Here is a 17,797-nt window from a genome sequence, read left to right as displayed (position 1 = left end):
AAGAGCCACCTATTCCCTTTGCAACCAGGAGGCAAATGCAGCTCTTACAAAGCTCCATCTCAACCCCCCTTTCCATTTTCCCTCCAACAACCCTTCCATTTCATCTCCTCCGACCCACTTTGTCCTCCTCCTTCAGTTCCTATGTGACCCCCACTTAGCCTGACAGTACCCTCCTCTCAGATCCTCCCCTTTGTGCATTTGATAGTGGGGTTGTCTGGTGGAGGCTAGGGGAGGGCAGGAGCTACAGGAGCCTCTGTCTTCCTTATCTTGTTTCCATGCTGAGCAGTGAGCAAGAGAAAGAGTCTCTTTCCAGAAGATTTACTGAGCAAGCCAGGCATCATGTAGCCACAGCCTGTTTAAAGTGGTAGTTTATTGCCAGCTGTTTCCCCTGCAGCTCTTTCAGAGAGACCTCGCACATCAAGACACTGCAGATTTAATGCCGGGAGGTCTAGGAAGAATGATAGCAGAACATCACATTACTACACCATGTTTCCCTTTCCCTGGACATGAAATGGACAAGCCCAAAGGAAAAAGTAATTTCCAATCAGATGAAGTGTTCTAAAAGTTTTGGCCAAGTCCTCTCCCAGTGTCGATAATAAAGACTTATTTCCTGGTATAGTATAACAGACCAGGCTCTATCCATGTGGGGTAAGAAACAGTATGTCTGCTTCTGACTTTCCCAGGGGACGTAGTGTGCAGGTATCCATGCCCTCCTGTAAAGCATTTCTGTGGGAGCTTTCCAAGCAACATACTGCTCTGACCTTCCATGATAATTGTATTTTACCTGAAAAAAATCACATTTTGCTAAAGTAAACATTCTGCTTTTATGAACTTTGAGCATTCAGTTTTTCTGAAATGATACCCCTCTGTTAAGCAGCTAGTGATCATGTCTGTATTAAAGCATTGGCTGATAAGAGAAAAAAATTCAAATAAAACTATCAAAAACTTTCGTGATAAGCCAATTGTTTTGAAATTCTAAGTTTTCTCTGTTGTATTTTTTAAAGTTAGGCATATTTAAGGTAAAAACAATGTACCAATTCATAGTAAGGATAATGTACAAATTTGGCTTTCCCTCTGAGAGTAGATGTTCTTTAAAAAACATTCTAACAGTCTTTAATTAAGTCACTTATTCAACAAACAAACAAACAGCTAGTGTGCGTTGGGCTAGGCATTGAGTTAGGTAAAGGGATGATAATAAGCTAGCACTTAGCACTTATGCCAGGTTCTGACTTTTTCTAAGTGATTTGCCTATATAAACCATTTAATTCTCACAACTCTATGAGGTAGGTATTGAATTTGCGCATTTTACAGATGAAGAAACTTAATCAGAGAGTCACAGTGCCAGGAAGTGCAAGCCAACCAAGCAGTGTATGTGGTTTGAGTCTGGACTGTCAACCTCAATGCCACACTGTCACACAACACAAATAAGACCAGTTCTTGGTTCTCTTGGGCCTTAACGACAACATAACCCAGAAAGAAAAGAAGACAGATAAGAAAAGAAAAAAGGAAAGAAGGAAGGAAGGAAGGAAGGAAGGAAGTAAGGAAGGAAGGCAGCAAGGAAGGAAGCAAGGAAGGAGGGAAGCTAGTCACCAACTTATGACAATGTGAATACTGTGAACAGAGTGTGAACAAAGTATTCTGAGAGCACAGAAGAGGTGGTAATTAATTTTGCCTAGGGAGGATTATTCAAGGCTTCCTAAAAACCGGACCCTAGCAATGAGGTGTGGTGGCTCACACCTGTGATCCCAGTGCTTTGGGAGGCTGAGGTGGGAGGATCACTTGAGCCTAGGAGTTTGAGGCTTGCCCGAGCAACATTGCAAGATGCTGTCTCTACAAAACATTTTTTTTAAATATAAAAAATGACCCAGGCATGGTTGTACAGGCCTGTAGTACCAGCTACTCTGTAGGCTGAGGTGGGAGGATCGCTTGAGCCCAAGAGTTTGAGGCTGCAGTGAGCTAGGATCGTGCCACTGCATTCCAGCCTGGGCAACAGAGCAAGGCCCTGTCTCTTAAGCAAAACAAAAACAGACCTGGGCCCTAAAAAATGGGATGGCAGTTTGCCAAGCAGACAAGAAGAAAATTCCAGACGGAAGAAATGGTATCAACCAGGCATGGAGGCACCCTGAAAGTCAAGTCATGTTCTGGGAACAGCAAATACTTCAAGTTACAGTGGAGGATACATGGGCCATGTCTGAGGTTGAGGCTGGCTCTCACTTGTAAATGGCTTTTGAACCATGGGACTTTCCCAGTGAAATTCAATGAAAAATCAATTCCTGGATTTGGAGCCTAAGAGTCCCACCATGTGAGCGGATACCTCTGACATCCCCCCAACCCTTGACTCCATTAGGTAAAACCAGCCATGGTTTGGGGAAGGAAATCATGACTTTCCCTGAATTCTAAAAAATTTAAAAAGCTCTGTTTGCTTTTTTTTCTTAAGCTTAGAAAGAAGCCTCCATATGACTATGTTATTAGGAAGTCCTGAAATTTCAAGCAGTAGAGAAACATGTGTATTTCCTACTTCCTTGGAATCTATTATGTCAGCCTCTGCCATGAAAGGAAATACTCTTTGGGGCTTCTTTCCCAGCTCACATTTGCCTCAGCTGCTGGCATTGAAAGGTTCCTGTGGCACAGGGACAGTGAGGGAGGCATGTGGGACAAAGGCATAGCCCCAAAGCCAGAGGTGCCCTGTAGTGGGAGTGAGGGACATAAAGTGAGTTTTGTATACATGTATGACTATGTATTGTATTAGAGATGTTCCTATCCTTTGAGTAACTTTTTGGAAAGACTATAAAGGCTTCAACTTAAAAATCAAATCTGAGCCAAGCACGGTGGCTCACACCTGTAATCCCAGCACTGTGGGAGGCCGAGGTGGGCAGATCATGAGGTCAGGAGATCGAGACCATCCTGGCTAACACGGTGAAACCCCGTCTCTACTAAAAATGCAAAAAATTAGCCAGGCGAGGTGGCGGGCGCCTGTACTCCCAGCTACTCAGAAGGCTGAGGCAGGAGAATGGCGTGAACCTGGGAGGCGGAGCTTGCAGTAAGCTGAGATGGCGCCACTGCACTCCAGCCTGGGCGACAGAGCAAGACTCTGTCTCAAAAAAAAAAAAAAAAAAAATAGAATCGAGTAATTTTTACTACCACAAGCCAAAAGGACCCAAGTCTGCTTTGGACCTAGAACTACCCTGACCCCTAGCACGTGATGCTTCTTAAATCAGAACTGAATACTCTCAAAGTGGGTCTCTGACTGAGGGAATTTCTATCTAATTGGTTTTCAGATTGATGTTACTAATCTTTAGACAGTTGAAGAATTTGGTTATAAAAGTTAGCATAGCTTCAATGGGAACAAGAACAATGCTTCCTCCAGGACTTTTCAGGATCAAATTGGGATGTGGGGTGGCGGAGAAAATAAAATCTGTGACAGAAATATAGATGAAAGAATGCTCTTCTTGTGGTGATGACCCCAGGGCCTCTAACCTTCCCATCCCTAACCCTAATCTGACCCACTCCTTGATCAGCCTTTCTCTTTCCCCAGTGATGGGAAATGTTATACTGGCTTATTGGCCAAAATTATACGGGATCTTCATCTGGAGATGGCAGCAGCAGAAAAGCATCCCCCAGAAATATGCAGGTTCAGGTCCACACCACTGCGATAAAGTGAGTATTGCAATAAAGCAAGTCACATTAATTTTTTAGTTTCCAAATGCATAAAAAGTTATGTTTTTCTTACAGTGTAGTCTATTAAGTGTGCAACAACATTGTATCTACAGAGAGAATGTATATACCTTAATTTAAAATACTTTATTGCTAAAAAATGCTAATGATGGTCTGAGCCTTCCGCAAGTTGTAATGATTTTTCTGGTGGATGGTCCTGCCTTGATGTTGATGGCTACTGACTGCTCAGGGTGGCAGCTGCTGATGGTTGGGAAGGTTGTGGCAATGCCTTAAAGTAGGATCACAGTGAAATGTGCCACATTGATTGACTCTCTTCCACAAAGATTTCTCTGTAGCATATGATGCTGTTTGATAGCATTTTACCCGCAATAGAATTCACGATTGGAGACGATTCTCACAAAACCTGCCGCTGCTCTACCAACTATGTTTATGTAATATTCTAAATCCTCTGTTGTCATTTCAACAATGTTCATGGCATCTTCACCAGGAGTAGATTCCATCTCAAAAACAACAACAACAAAAAAACCCCATTTTATTTGTTAATTCAGAAGAAGCAATTTCTCAGCCACTTAATGTTTTATCATGAGATGGCAGTAATTCCATGGCATCTTCAGGCTTCACTTCTTATCCTAGTTTTCTTGCTATTTCTACCACATCTGCAGTGACCCCTCCACTCAAGTCTTGAACCCTTCAAAGTCATCCATGGGTCTTGGAATCAACTTCTTCCAAAATCCTATTGATGCTGATATTTTGACCTCCTCCTATGAATCGGAAATGTTCTTAATGGCATCTAGAATGGTGAATTCTTCCAGAAGATTCCTTCCCAAATTTATCAGAGGACTCACCACCTATGGCAGCTATGGCCTTACAAAATGTATGTCTTAAACAATAAGACTTGAAATTCAAAATGACTCCTTAATCCATGGGCTGCAGAATGGATGTTGTATCAGCAGGCATGAAAACATTAGTCTCCTTGTACATCTCCATCAGGGCTCTTGGGTGACCAGGTGCATTGTCAATGAGCAGTAATAGTTTTAGTGGAATCTTGTATTTTGAGCAATAGGTCTTAATGGTGGGCTTAAAATATTCAGTAAACCATGCAATAAACAAATGTGCTAACATCCAGGCTTGGCTGTTCCACTTACAGAGCACAGGCAGAGCAGATTTAGCATAATTCTTAAGAGCTGTCATATTTTCAGAATGGTAAATAAGAATCGGCTTTAACTTAAAGTCACCAACTACAGTAGCTTCTAACAAGGGAACCAGCATTATCTTTTGAAGCTTTGAAGTCAGGTAGTGACTTCTCCTCTCTAGCTATTAAAGTCTTAGATGGCATTTTTTTTTTAAGTAGAGACAGGGTTTCACCATGTTGGCCAGGCTGGTCTCAAACTCCTGACCTCAAATGATCTGCCTCAGCCTCCCACAGTGCTGAGATTACAGGCATGAGCCACCATGCCCAGTCAGATGGCATCTTCTTCCAATAGAGGAGTGTTTCATCTACATTGAAAATCTATGGTTGAGCGTAGCCACCTTCATCAATGATTTGAACTAGGACTTCTGGATAACTTGCTGCAGCTCCTACATCAGTCCTTGCTGCTTCATCTTGCACTGTTATGTTATAGAAATGGCTTTTTCCCTTAAACCTCATGAACCACCCTCTGCCAGCTTCCAATTCTTCTTCTGCAGTTTCCTCACCTCTCTCAGCCTTTGTAGAATTAAGGAGAATTAAGGCCTTGCTCTGAATTAGGCTTAGGCTTAAGAGAATGCAGTGACTGGTTTGATCTTCTACCCAGACCACTGAAACTTTCTCTGTATCAACAATAATACTGCTTTGCTTTCCTATCATTGTATGTTCACTGAGTAGCACTTTTAATTTCCTTCAAGAACTTGTTCTTTGCATTTACAACTTGGCTAAATGCTTGGCACAAGAGGCCTGGTTTTCAGCCTATCTCAGCTTTCAACCCGCCTTCCTCACAAGGCGTAATCATTTCTAGCTTTTCACTTAAAATGAGAGATATGTGACTCTTCCTTTCATTTGAACACTTAGATGCCATTGTAGGGATATGAATTGGCCTAATTTCAATATTGTTCTGTATCAGGGAATAGAGAGGCCTGAAGACAGGGAGAGAGATGGGGAATGGCCTGTCGGTGAAGTAGTCAGAATATACACAATGTTTATCCATTAAGTTCACTGTCTGCCATGAGCATGGTTTCAGGCACCCCAAAACAATTACAACAGTAGTATCAAAGATCACTAGTCACGGATCACCATAACAGGCACAGCAATATTGAGAACATTTGAAATATTGTGAGAATTATCAAAATGTAATGCAGAGACACAAAGTAAACATGTGCTGTTGAAAAAATGATACCAATAGACTGGTTCAATGCAATGGTTGCCACTTCAATTTGTTTAAAAACAAAAAAAAAGCAATACCTGTAAAGTGCAATAAAGCAAAGTGCAACTAAACAAGGCATGCTTGTATTTTAAAATTCCATTAAACTTTTTTTAAAGAAAGGAATATGCATATATTCACTTCTGGAAAATTTCATTGAAACGTATTATTTATTACTATTGTAAGTAGTCCTTGTTGCTTAATTTTAAAACGTCTCTACTCCTTCTCCAATCCCACCCCCAGCTGCAGGCAGGTTTTACGATAATACTCACATGTCTGTAAAGCACTCTGAGATCCTTGGCTAGAAGGTTCTGTATCAAAGCAAAGAATATTTTGTTTTATTGATTTTTCACTAACACATGAAGCAATTTTCTGGAAATGGGAAAACACCAAATATTTACCTTGTTTAGTTCTTTTTCTTTTATAGTATGTTGCAAGGAATACCACAGATAAAAGTAAGAGGACCAATAAAATCAAAGGGATCAACACCATCAGTATAAACTGTAACTGATTTTCATCCGGAGCAATGTCGGTAGAATTTATATTTGCAGTTAATGTTTCTGTGGCGGTCACTGCAGCAAATATGCTTGGAGTAGTCACTTCATTTGGCCTTTCAGATTTCTCAGTTGTATCTCCTGAGTGTTCTAATTCCTCAAAATTACCTGTGGGAACAGATACAAAATTGAGATTGCCATGGAGACAAAGTTAGTATGTTATATTGTCAATGATTTTAAAATTATTCCTAGATACATTCTGTGATAAACTTGACCCATTATACCTGGGCTCCAAGCTAAGTGTGACACAGAGCATTGATTTAACATAAATGAAGCTCAAGCTGGGAGTGTATTGAACATGGAATCAGAGCTCAGAGAAAAACCTTCCACAAAGGTAGGCAGTTTTGCATTGACCAGACATTTCAGATGCGCTTAAGCAAAGGGCATTAGGAAGCTGCCCCATGTTAAGGGTGATGTTCCAAGCCAAGTTATGTGATATTACAGGACGTCTCCTGTAGGGTATGATAATATTTTAATAAAATGTCTGAATAAATTTAAGTTCACATTTACTAAAAGTTAAGTACATGCCATAAAGCACTTTTAGATGTAAACAAATGCACTCTGTGTCCTAATTTTTTTTTTTTTTTTTTTGAGGCAGAGTCTTGCTCCATTGCCCCGGCTGGAGTGCAGTGGCATGATCTCAGCTCACTGCAACTTTCACCTCCTGGGTTCAAGCGATTCTCGTGTCTCAGCCTCCAGAGTAGCTGGGATTACAGGCACGTGCCACTGTACCCAGCTAATTTTTGTATTTTTAGTAGAGACAGGGTTTCACCATGTTGGCCAGGCTGGTCTCAAATTCCATGCCTCAAGTGATCCACCTGCCGCAGTCTACCAAAGTGCTAGAATTGCAGGTGTGTCTTTACTAAAAATACAAAAATTAGCTGGGCATGGTGGCACATGCCTGTAATCCCAGCTACTTGGGAGGCTGAGGCAAGAGAATCGCTTGAACTCAGGAAGCAGAGGTTGCAGTCAGCCGAGATCGTGCCATTGCACTTCAGCCTGGGCAACAAGAGCAAAACTCCGTCTCAAAAAAAAAAGAAAAAGAAAAGGAAAATAAAAACCATCAGGATGGGAAAGGACTACTGACTTGATGACTATCTGAAAAACTTTTCCTTACCTGTCTAAGCAGTAGTCATGGTAAGGTAAGCTGAAGGTCTTTTTCCTAATATCATGTAATGTTGCCTACCTTTCAGAAGGGGCCAACTGAAGAAAATACCTTGTAAGTTATCAAATGAGATAATTTATAAGAAATTATAAGAATTTATAAGAAAGTTCTTCTAAGGTGAAAGGAACTATGCAAATAGAGAAGTCAGCTGCTTTAAACCACACTCTGTGGTGTAGGTTAGGCAATTACTGCATAGAATGATCGAACTGGACAATGCAGAGCCAATTCAATAGTTCATCTATCTTCATAATCCCGTAACAATGGAGTCCTCTGATTTTGGTTGAAACAAAAATGTTTGGTCACGCTATGAATTGAATGTTTGTATTCCCCTCTAGTTCATATATTGAAGCCCTAATCCGCAATGTGATGGATTAGGGCTAAGAGGTGAGGCCTTTGAAAGGTCATTAGGTTTAGGTGAGGTTATGAGAGTGGGGCCCCTGTGATGGGATTATTGCTCCTACGAGAAGATAGGAAAACCAGAGTTCTCTCTCCTTGCCATGTGTGGATACGGAAAGAAGGTGGCGACTGCAGGCCAGGAAGAGAGTTCTCACCAAATACTGAATCTTCTAGCACCTTTGATCTTGAACTTCCCAGCCTCCAGAACTGCGAGAAATAAATGTCTGTTGTTTAAGTCCCGCAGTTTGTGGTATTTTGTTACGGCATCTGAGTTAAGACAATAAGAATCTAATTGTGTTGATTGTATGAATAAATACTTCAGTCTCCCACAGCAGGGAATTCATTTGATAATCCCTTTAGTAAATGCAACCCCAAACCATCAGAATCAATTACAAACTGCAGAGTACACTCACTGGCGTTTCTCACGTGTATATGCCAAAGGCAGGATTGAAAAAATAACTACCAAGTTTTGAAGAGAGGAGGGGCTTCAAGATGGCTAACTAGATGCATCTGGCACTCATCTCCTTCACAAAAAATAACAAAAGTAGTGAGTAGACAAGCTACATTTTGAATTGATCATTTAAGAGAGAACACTGGAATTCAACAGAGTAGTGACAGAAAACACTTAAAGCAAGGAAGGAGAGGGAAATAAGACATCCTTCTTGGCTGACAACGGTTGGGAGCCTGGAGAAGCTCCCCAATGTGGGGAAAGGGTAAGTGGTCCATATTTCCACTGCAGATTCCTGCAGCCTAGCCATGGGAGAGCCCCTCAACTATCACAGGCCCTGAGACTAACATTGATAGCTGCCTGTAGACTGTGCAATGGCATTTCTCCAGAGAGGGATCTTACGCAGAGTCTCACACACCCCTGAGCCCTAGTGGCTGCAGCACAGTGCCACTGTGAAGGCCCAGCCCCCACCAGACTGTATCCTGCCCTAGGGCCCAACAGCCCCTGCATCTCCATGTCTCTGGAGCCCCTGCCTGCAGCCACCACTGCTGCTGGCTGCTGCTGCCAGGGTCAAGGTAGGAGCCACTGGCAGCACCCCTCCCCCGATCCCCGGCCAGCAGAGGGGCACTCACACATGTTTATGCGCCTCAAGGACAAACTCCACTGTTCGCAGCTAATTGCTGCTATAAATTGCTGCTGCTGGGGCCAAAGCATGAGCAAAGCATGCCCCTGCCCCAGCTGGCTGCCTATGGTTGCTCCCACCGAAAGCAATCCCATCCTCCACAGTAGTGGACAGCAGTGTAGTCACTGCTGCCTTCACCTGAGCTTTCCATCAGCAGCCTGGGGATTGCTTCACTGCTGCCTTTTATAGCCAGATACTGCATGCACCACCAGAGAGTCAAAGAACAGGTCTGCACAGGCCTGCTCTCTACCAGTGCAGTACTTGAGCGTGCCACTTGGGGCCTGGTGATTGCCCAGCCCAGTTCAGTCCATCACCACTGACACAACAGCATTCCTCCCAGAGGCCTGAGGTTGGGACTACCCATTCTGCTGCCACCATCATAGTTGGCATCCACCCTCATGTACCAGCTACAGGCCTGGGGACTGGCCTGCCCAGTCCATTGCAACCACTGCCAACACCAGCACAGGTATTTGGGACCCAGAGTGTTGTCCTGCCAACACCCACACCAATCTGCCTACCTGCCTGGTTAACTGCTACCATTTCTAGCACCCAAACAAGACACCTGGAGGCCAAAGAACCAGCCTGCCTGGACACACTAACACCAGTGCCAGTGTATGCTGCCTTGGGACCCAGGGACAGATATGTCCAACCCACCTCTGTCACCACTGGGGCCCGAAGGTTGGCCCATCTGGTATCCTAGTCCCCAGCAAAACTTCACCACAGCCTCCACTAACAACCATATCCTAAGCTGCTGGGGAAGCCACAGATACTACTGACACTGGTTCCAGCAGAATAAATCATATGGAGACTACACTAATGTATATACCCAGAATCAAAGCCAAAGCACTCTACCTAACGAACATCATAGAAACACCTTACTTTCATAGGGGAGAACTTTTTCCTCCCCTATGAAAGTAAATTCAGAGGCCGGGAGCAGTGGCTCATGCCTGTAATCTCAGCACTTTGGAAGGCTGAGGCAAGCAGATCACCTGAGGTCAAGAGTTCGAGACCAACCTGACCAACTAAAAATACAAAATTAGCCAGGCATGGTGGTGCATGCCTGCAATCCCAGCTACTTGGGAGGCTGAGGCAGGAGAATCGCTTGAACCTGGGAGGTGGAGGTTGCAGTGAACCAAGATCACGCCATTGCACTCCAGCCATGAGAGGATACAGAAAAACAATACACAAATTAGAAAACAATTCAGGGTATGAATGAGAGAAGTTCACCAAAGAGATAGAGATAATAAAAAAGAGCCAAACAGATTCTGGATCTGAAGAATTCATAAAATAAAATACACTTGAAAGCTTCAACAATAGACTAAATCAAGCAGAAGGAAGAATCTCAGAATTTGAAGACAGGTCTTTTGAAATAACCTAGTCAGATAAAAATAAAGAAAAAAGAATGCAAAAAGCCTATGTGACATATGGGATACCATAAAGCAAGAAGGCAAAGAGAAAATGAGTGTTAGAAAGCCTATTAAATGAAACAAGGCCAGATGCAGTGGCTCATGCCTCTAATCACAGCACTTTGGGAGGCCGAGGAGGGAAGACTGCTTGAGCTCATGAGTTCAAGGCCAGCCTGGGCAACATGGCAAAATCCCATCTCTACTAAAAATACAAAAATTAGCTGGGTGTCGTGGCATGCTCCTGTAATCCCAGCTACTCAGGAGGCTAAGGCAGGAGAATCGTCTGAGCCCCGGAGGCAGAGGTTGCAGTGAGCTGAGATTGTGCCACTGTACTTCAGCCTTAGCAACAAAGCCAGATCCTGCCTTAAAAAAAAAAAGAAAAGAAAAAGAAGACCTATTTAATGAAACAATAGATGAAACTCCCCAAGTCTAGCAAGAGATTTAGACATCCAGATACAGGAAGCCCAGAGTTCTCCAAATAGATACAATTCAACAAAAGACTTCTCCACAGCACATTACAGTCAAATTGTCAAACATCAAAGACAAAGGAAGAATCTAAAATTAGCAAGAGAAAAGCATGTAGTCACCTATAAAGGAACCCCTGTCAGACTAACAGTTAATTTCTCCACAGAAATCTTATAGGCCAGGAGAGAATGGGATGATATATTCAAAGGACTGAAAGAAAAAAAAACAACAACAAAAACGTTGTCATCCAAGGATTCTATACCCAGCAAAGTTATCCTTCAAAAACAAAGGAAAAACAAAGTCTTTCCCAGACATAAAAAAGCTGAGGGAATTCATTACCACTAGACTGGCCCTAAAAGAAATGCTTAAGGGAGTCCACTGAGAAGCAAAAGTACAATATCTATCATCATGAAAACACGTGAAAATACAAAACCCACTGGTAGAGCAAACACACACACACAAGGAAAAGACTAAAATGTTACCACTACAGAAAACCACCAAACCATAATAAAGACAAATAAGAGAGAAAGAAAGGAACAGTGGATAGACAAAACAATCATAAATCAATTAATAAAATGAGAGGAAGGAGCCCTGATATATAAATAATAATCTTAACTGTCAATGGATTAAACTGTTCACTTAAAAGATACAGGCTGGCTGAATGGATTTAAAAAAACACACAGACACAACACAACTACATGCTGCCTACAAAAAACTCATCTCGCCTATAAAGATACACATAGACTGAAAGTAAAGGGATGGGAAAAGATATTCCATACAAACAGAAGCCAAAAGCAAGCATGAGTAGCTATACTTATGTCAAATAAAACAGACTTCAAGTCAAAAACGGAAGAAATAGACAAAAAGGTCATTATATAATAATAAAGTGATACATTCAGCAAGAGAATATAGCAATTCTAAACATATATGCACCTAACATTGGGAGCACCCAGATATATAAAGCAAATATTATTAGATCTAAAGGGATAGGTAGAGTCTAATACAAGAGTTGAGAAATAGAACACCCACTCTCAGCATTAAACAGATCATCTAGATAATAAAAAACAATAACAAAGGAACATTGGATTTAAATGGCACCTTACACCAAATGGACCTAAAAGAACATTTACAGAACATTTCATCAAACAGTGCCAGAATATACATTCTTCTCATCAACACATGGAACATTTTCCAGGATAAACAATGTTAGAACACAAAACAAGCTCAACACATTTTTAAAAATTGATATCATATCAAATATCTTCTCAGACCACAATGGAATAAAACTACAAGTCAATAACAAGAAGAACTTTAGAGACTATACAAGTACATGGAAATTAAATAGGAAATTTTTAAAAAAGGCTTGAAACAAATAAAAATGGAAACACACCATACTAAAACCTATGGTATATAGCAAAAGCAGTGCTCAGAGGTAAGTTTATAGTAACTACCTATATCAAAGAAGTAGAAAGATTTTAAGTAGACAATCTAGTGATGCATTTCAAGGAACTAGAAAAGCAAGAGCAAATCAAATCCAAAATTAGTAGAAGGAAAGAAATAATAAAGATCAGAGAGAACTAAATGAAATAGACTAAAAACAAACAAACAAAAAATAAACAATACTATGATGAGCTATTATCTCATTGAATGGTTATTTTTGGGCACAGTGGCTTATACCTATAATCTCAGCATTTTTGGAGGTCAAGGCAGGAGGATCACCTGAGGTCAGGAGTTTGAGACCAGCCTGGACAGCTAAAAATACAAAATTTTTAGCTCTACTAAAAATATAAAAACTAGCTGGGCATGGCGGCACACGTCTGTAGTTCCAGCTACTTGGGAGGCTGAGGCAGGAGGATCACTTCAACCCAGGAGCTAGAGGTTGCAGTGAACTGAGATCACACCACTGCACTCCAGCCTGGGTGACAGAGCAAGATTCCATCTCAAAAGAAAAGAAAATAAAAGGTTATTGTTGAAAAGGCAGAAGCAGTAGATGCTGGCAAGAATGCAGAGATAAGGGAACTCTTACACACTGTTGGTGGGAATGTAAATTAGTACAGCCACTATGGAAAACAGTATGGCAATTTCTCAAAAAACTAACAATAGAACTACCACACAATCCGCAATCTCACTACGGGATATTTATCCAAAGGAAAATAAATTAGTATATCAAAGGAATAATTGCACTCGCATGTTCATTGCAGCACTATTCACAATAGCCAAGATATGAAACCAACCGAAGTATCTATCAGCAGATGAATGGATAAAGAAAATGTGGTATATATACACAATGGAATACTATTCAGCCATAAAAAAGAATGAAATCATGTCTTACGCTGAAACATAGATAGAGCTGGAGGTCATTATTTTAAGTAAAATAAGACAGGCACAGAAAGACAAATACCTTATGTTCTTGTTCATATGTGGTAGCTTAAAAAGTTGATCTTATGAAGGTAGAGAGTAGAATTATAAATACCAGAGGCTGGGAAGGGCGTGTGGGTAAGAGCAGGGGAAGAAGAGAGGGTAGTTAATGGGTAGAAACATACAGTTAGATAGACAGTGTAAGTTATAATGCTCAATAGTAGAGTAGGATGACTGTAGTTAACAATAATATATTTTATATTTCAAAGTAGCTAGAAGATGGGACTTGAAATGTTCTCAGCACACAGAAATGATAAATACTCAAAGTGATGGCTACCCCAAATACACTGACTTGATCATTATAGATTCTATCCATGTAACAAAAAATACACATGTGCCCTATAAGTATGTAAAATATTATGTATCAGTAAAAATCTACCACTTATTGATCTCTGCCTTCTGAGTTAAGCGACTTTGTCCTACATTTACAGTAGTCCCCCATTATCCAAGGGCAACATGTTTCAAGGCCCCAGAAGATGCCTGAAATTATGGGTAGAACTAAACCCCACATACACTGTGTTTTTTTCTAAACACACCTATGATAAAGCTTAGTTTTGTAAATTAGGCCCAGTAAGCAATGAACAATAACTAGTAATAAAATAGAACAATTACTACAATATACTATAATAAAAGTATGTGCATGTGATCTCGCTCTCAAAATATCTTATTGTACTATACTATTTTTAGCCACGGTTGACCATGGGTAACTGAAATCATGAAAAACAAAACTGTGGATAAGGGGGGACTACTCTATATGTCTTTAAAATTGGGTGAGTCAATAATGTATTTACATATATGTTAAAGCCTTTGATATGTCATGTATCAACCTGGACTAGTAAATGACATTTGTCTTCCAGAAAACCTCCTCATTAAAATGATTCTGCTTGGAGAACTACTGCAGCCAGATCAAACAGCATCTTTCACTGGTGACCTCAGCCAGTGAAGACTGGTACATATGGGTAGGATGAGGTTGGGTGTGGGGTGGGGAATGGGGTTGGTGGTTGGTGCAGCTGGTGGTGATAATCCTTATACCTAGAGGTCAGTGAACCTTCCTTGAGTATCCAGACCCCGTCCCCCCTCACTTTACTTCCTTTGGTTACTTCTATGAATACTGTAGCTGCTGCTAATATTTCAGCACCTTTTTTTGAGAATTTACTAAGAACCAATCTCTGTGCTCTGCCTGGTACCCGGATTATCTCATTTTGTCCTCACCATTTGTTCAGATAGACACTAGGGCAAAGAGGCTACACAACTTGCCCAAGATCACAGAGCTCACATGGAGGAGTGATGATTTGAAACCAGGGGGCCAATGGCAGAACCAGAGCTTATAACCCCACACTGTGTTGTCCCTCCCTCAGGGAGGAATGCGATGCTTGCAAATCATAAAGTTTGGCGTAAAGTGGTGAATGAGAGGGAACCCCCTGCTCCCATTCCTCCGCCTATCCTAGGAGGTGGCTGTCTGGCACAAGGCAGGACAGAGGAAAGGGTTCCCAGAAACCTCGGCTTTACTGGGGCCCTTGCTAAGGCTCCTCAGCTCCGATGCGCTCCCAGCCAAGCTGCCCAGAAGGACAGGGTCTTTTCAGTGCCTCTCTGAGGAAGGTGAACGAAGTCCCCAGAAGAACGCTTTGCACTCTTAGTCACCATTTGACCCGTGGCCCCGGGAAGAGAGAAAATAGGAAAGGAAACAAGCTAACAAGAATAATGGGGACATCTAGACAATCGAGAATAAAAGAGAAATGGAGAGAAGCATACCAGATGGTCCTGGCCTGTGTACATTTACTTTTCAGCATGAGACAATGCTGTTCACAGGTGGCCCTTGGTGGTGGAAGGTGGAGTTAAAGAGGCTGAAAGTTCTCTCTGCAATGCCCCCCTCCCACATGCCCTCATGTATGTTTCCTGCATTAAGCATCATTTGCTCTCAGATTCTCTAGTGGCTATTTAAATAAATGAGAATCAAGGGATTGTTCTTGTTCTCTCTCCTCTGTCTCTCTCTCTCTCTCTCTCTCTCTCTCTCTTTCTCTCCCCAACTCTAAGATAGCTTCAAAATAATAAATAACAATAACTGGGATGTATTGAATGCTAGCTACTAGGATAAACATGTGCTATCTAATTCGATCTTCACAACTTTATTGTCCACATTTTACAGATGAAGAAACTGAATCTTGAATGTCTTGCCCTGGGATGCAATCCTGTCATTTACATTGTTAATTTCTATTGGGTTTTGAAGGTGCATTTCCTCAAGCATAGGTGACAAATAACAGATGAGGGTCTGGACATAGCTCTGCCACTTCGTACTTACAGAATTTGGACAATTTACTTTTTCCTTAATGACTTAATGCTCTAATCTGTACAACTAAGGAGTGATCCCCAAGGTCCCACCTATTTCCACATCTCTGTTGATTCCAAAGTGTCTACCTTGTTTTTAAGTAAAGTTTTTGAATAGGTAATCTGCACATGGTGCTTAGTTCAGAAAGGAAGCTTCACTACCACCGTTTCCCCAAGCGACTCAGTTTCCTTCCCCAGAAGTAACCACCGTTTCTGCTCCTTTGAGAGAAACTCTATGCATATACAAGTATAAGTGTCGTTTCCTGTTTTCTGTTTTTAACACAAATGGTAGCACAATTTATATACTTTCTGCCCCTTGCTTTTCTCACTTAAAATTTTACCTTGAAGATCATTCCACAACTGTATAGAGAGCTTTTTTTCCCCATTATTTGAATGTATTATAATCTATTCCTATTGATAGAGATTTAGGTTCTGTTGTGTTTCCAACAATACTGCAATAAACCTCTCTGTTCATCCTTCAGTTTGCACGCAGGCAAGCACGTTCTACAGTGTGTCTAAAAATGGGGAGAGCATGAGAGGGTGTTAGGTGCAGGGTAAGGGGGCACAGCATCAAACTACTCTTGGTGGTCTGACCTGAAAAATTCTCTAAGACAACCCTAGTACTCCAGTTTTCACATAATGAGAATTGGCAGAAACTAAGGGAAGAACCGAGTGTGCAGGGAGTCTGGGATGTCAAAGGGAGGAAAGTTGAAAACACGGGGGACCAGTTCCAAGAGTCTGTGCAGGGAGGAATCAGATGTCATCAGAAGGGGGACTGGCAAACAAAGATGAGCCATAGAATCAGATCAGCAGCCAGGAGCAGGTTGCCAAGGTGACAAGGGTAAGAGTTAGGTAGAAAATCAGAAGTGTACAATGACAAGGTGGAAAACAGAGGCGGTGCCAAAGGCCATACAAGTATGGATGCAGAGGGCAGCTTGAGGGATTTTCCCCAAAAACATGAGAGGTGTCCCTCCCATGGCCTATGGGTTAATAGCCACTCTTAATCCAGTGCACATGAGGCCCTCTAAAACCACTGTACAGCCTCACACACCCCTTGTGGGGCTACAGCCTTTTTAAAGAAACACTCACTAAGGCCCATAATCATCCACGGAGATTTCCTGCGGGCGGCATCCTGGGCTTCTTGGGTGAAAGTGACCTTTTACAACCTTGGGAGTCCAGCCACCGTGAAGGAAGGCAGAACTCTCTTTCAGGACATAAGTCTGGAGATGAACCCTCCAGAACATGCAGGGTACTTCCTGTGCTGTGCTCCAGGACTCCAAGGACGTAACCATGGCATCGCGGAAGGAAGACAGGATTTGAATTCAGAATAGCTGGGCTTCAGACTGGCTGCTGCCCTCTGCACCCTTGGGGCCTGGGAAGAATTCCCTCCCTCTCTAATTCTCCATTTCCTAAAAGTCAAAAAAGTAGGCCTTCTGCTCTGTCTAGCCCATAGCGTTTGCATGAAAGTAAATGAAATAAGAACTGTGAAAATGCTTTAGGAGCCATAAAGCACCACACACAGGCCCCGTATTTGTGTCCTTGTTATTTTCTTCATCCATCACCTGTTCTCTTTCCCCCATCTCTGTACTTGCCTGTTTCTCTGCTGTTCCCCAGAAGGTTAATCTGCCTGGTATAACTTCCTCATTTTACTGCTGCTTTACTTCCTTATCTAAATTTGGGCATATTTCAGGGTAAAAGAGGTGGGGCTACAGGTAAAACTAGCAAAGCTGCAGAAGACAGGGATAGGACACAGGGTGAGAGGGCAAAGAGAGAGGCATTAACAAGCAAAAGAATAGAAGAGAAGAAATAAGGAAGACAACAGGTTAGAAGCAGAAAAGTGTGTGAAGATCAGTCTTGCGTGGCTTCA

The 17,797-nt window shown here is 41.9% G+C and overlaps 1 protein-coding gene across 1 annotated transcript in view; it reads right to left on the bottom strand.

Annotated features, from left to right (window-relative positions):
* Positions 1–17,797, bottom strand: part of LOC105463488 (transmembrane protein 154) — a 54,544-nt gene that overhangs the window by 20,286 nt on the left and 16,461 nt on the right. Inside the window, exons 2-3 of the mRNA XM_011710602.2 lie at positions 6,473–6,733; positions 6,344–6,382 (exon numbers count right to left, since the gene is read on the bottom strand). Coding sequence (XP_011708904.1) covers positions 6,344–6,382; positions 6,473–6,733 — 300 coding nt within the window. The remainder of the gene's footprint in view (positions 1–6,343; positions 6,383–6,472; positions 6,734–17,797) is intronic.

This window comes from Macaca nemestrina, chromosome 3 (assembly GCF_043159975.1).
Source record: "Macaca nemestrina isolate mMacNem1 chromosome 3, mMacNem.hap1, whole genome shotgun sequence".
Classification (NCBI taxonomy): Eukaryota; Metazoa; Chordata; class Mammalia; order Primates; family Cercopithecidae; genus Macaca; species Macaca nemestrina.
Note: the sequence above shows the minus strand (reverse complement) of the source record. Positions and strands in the feature narration are given on the sequence as shown.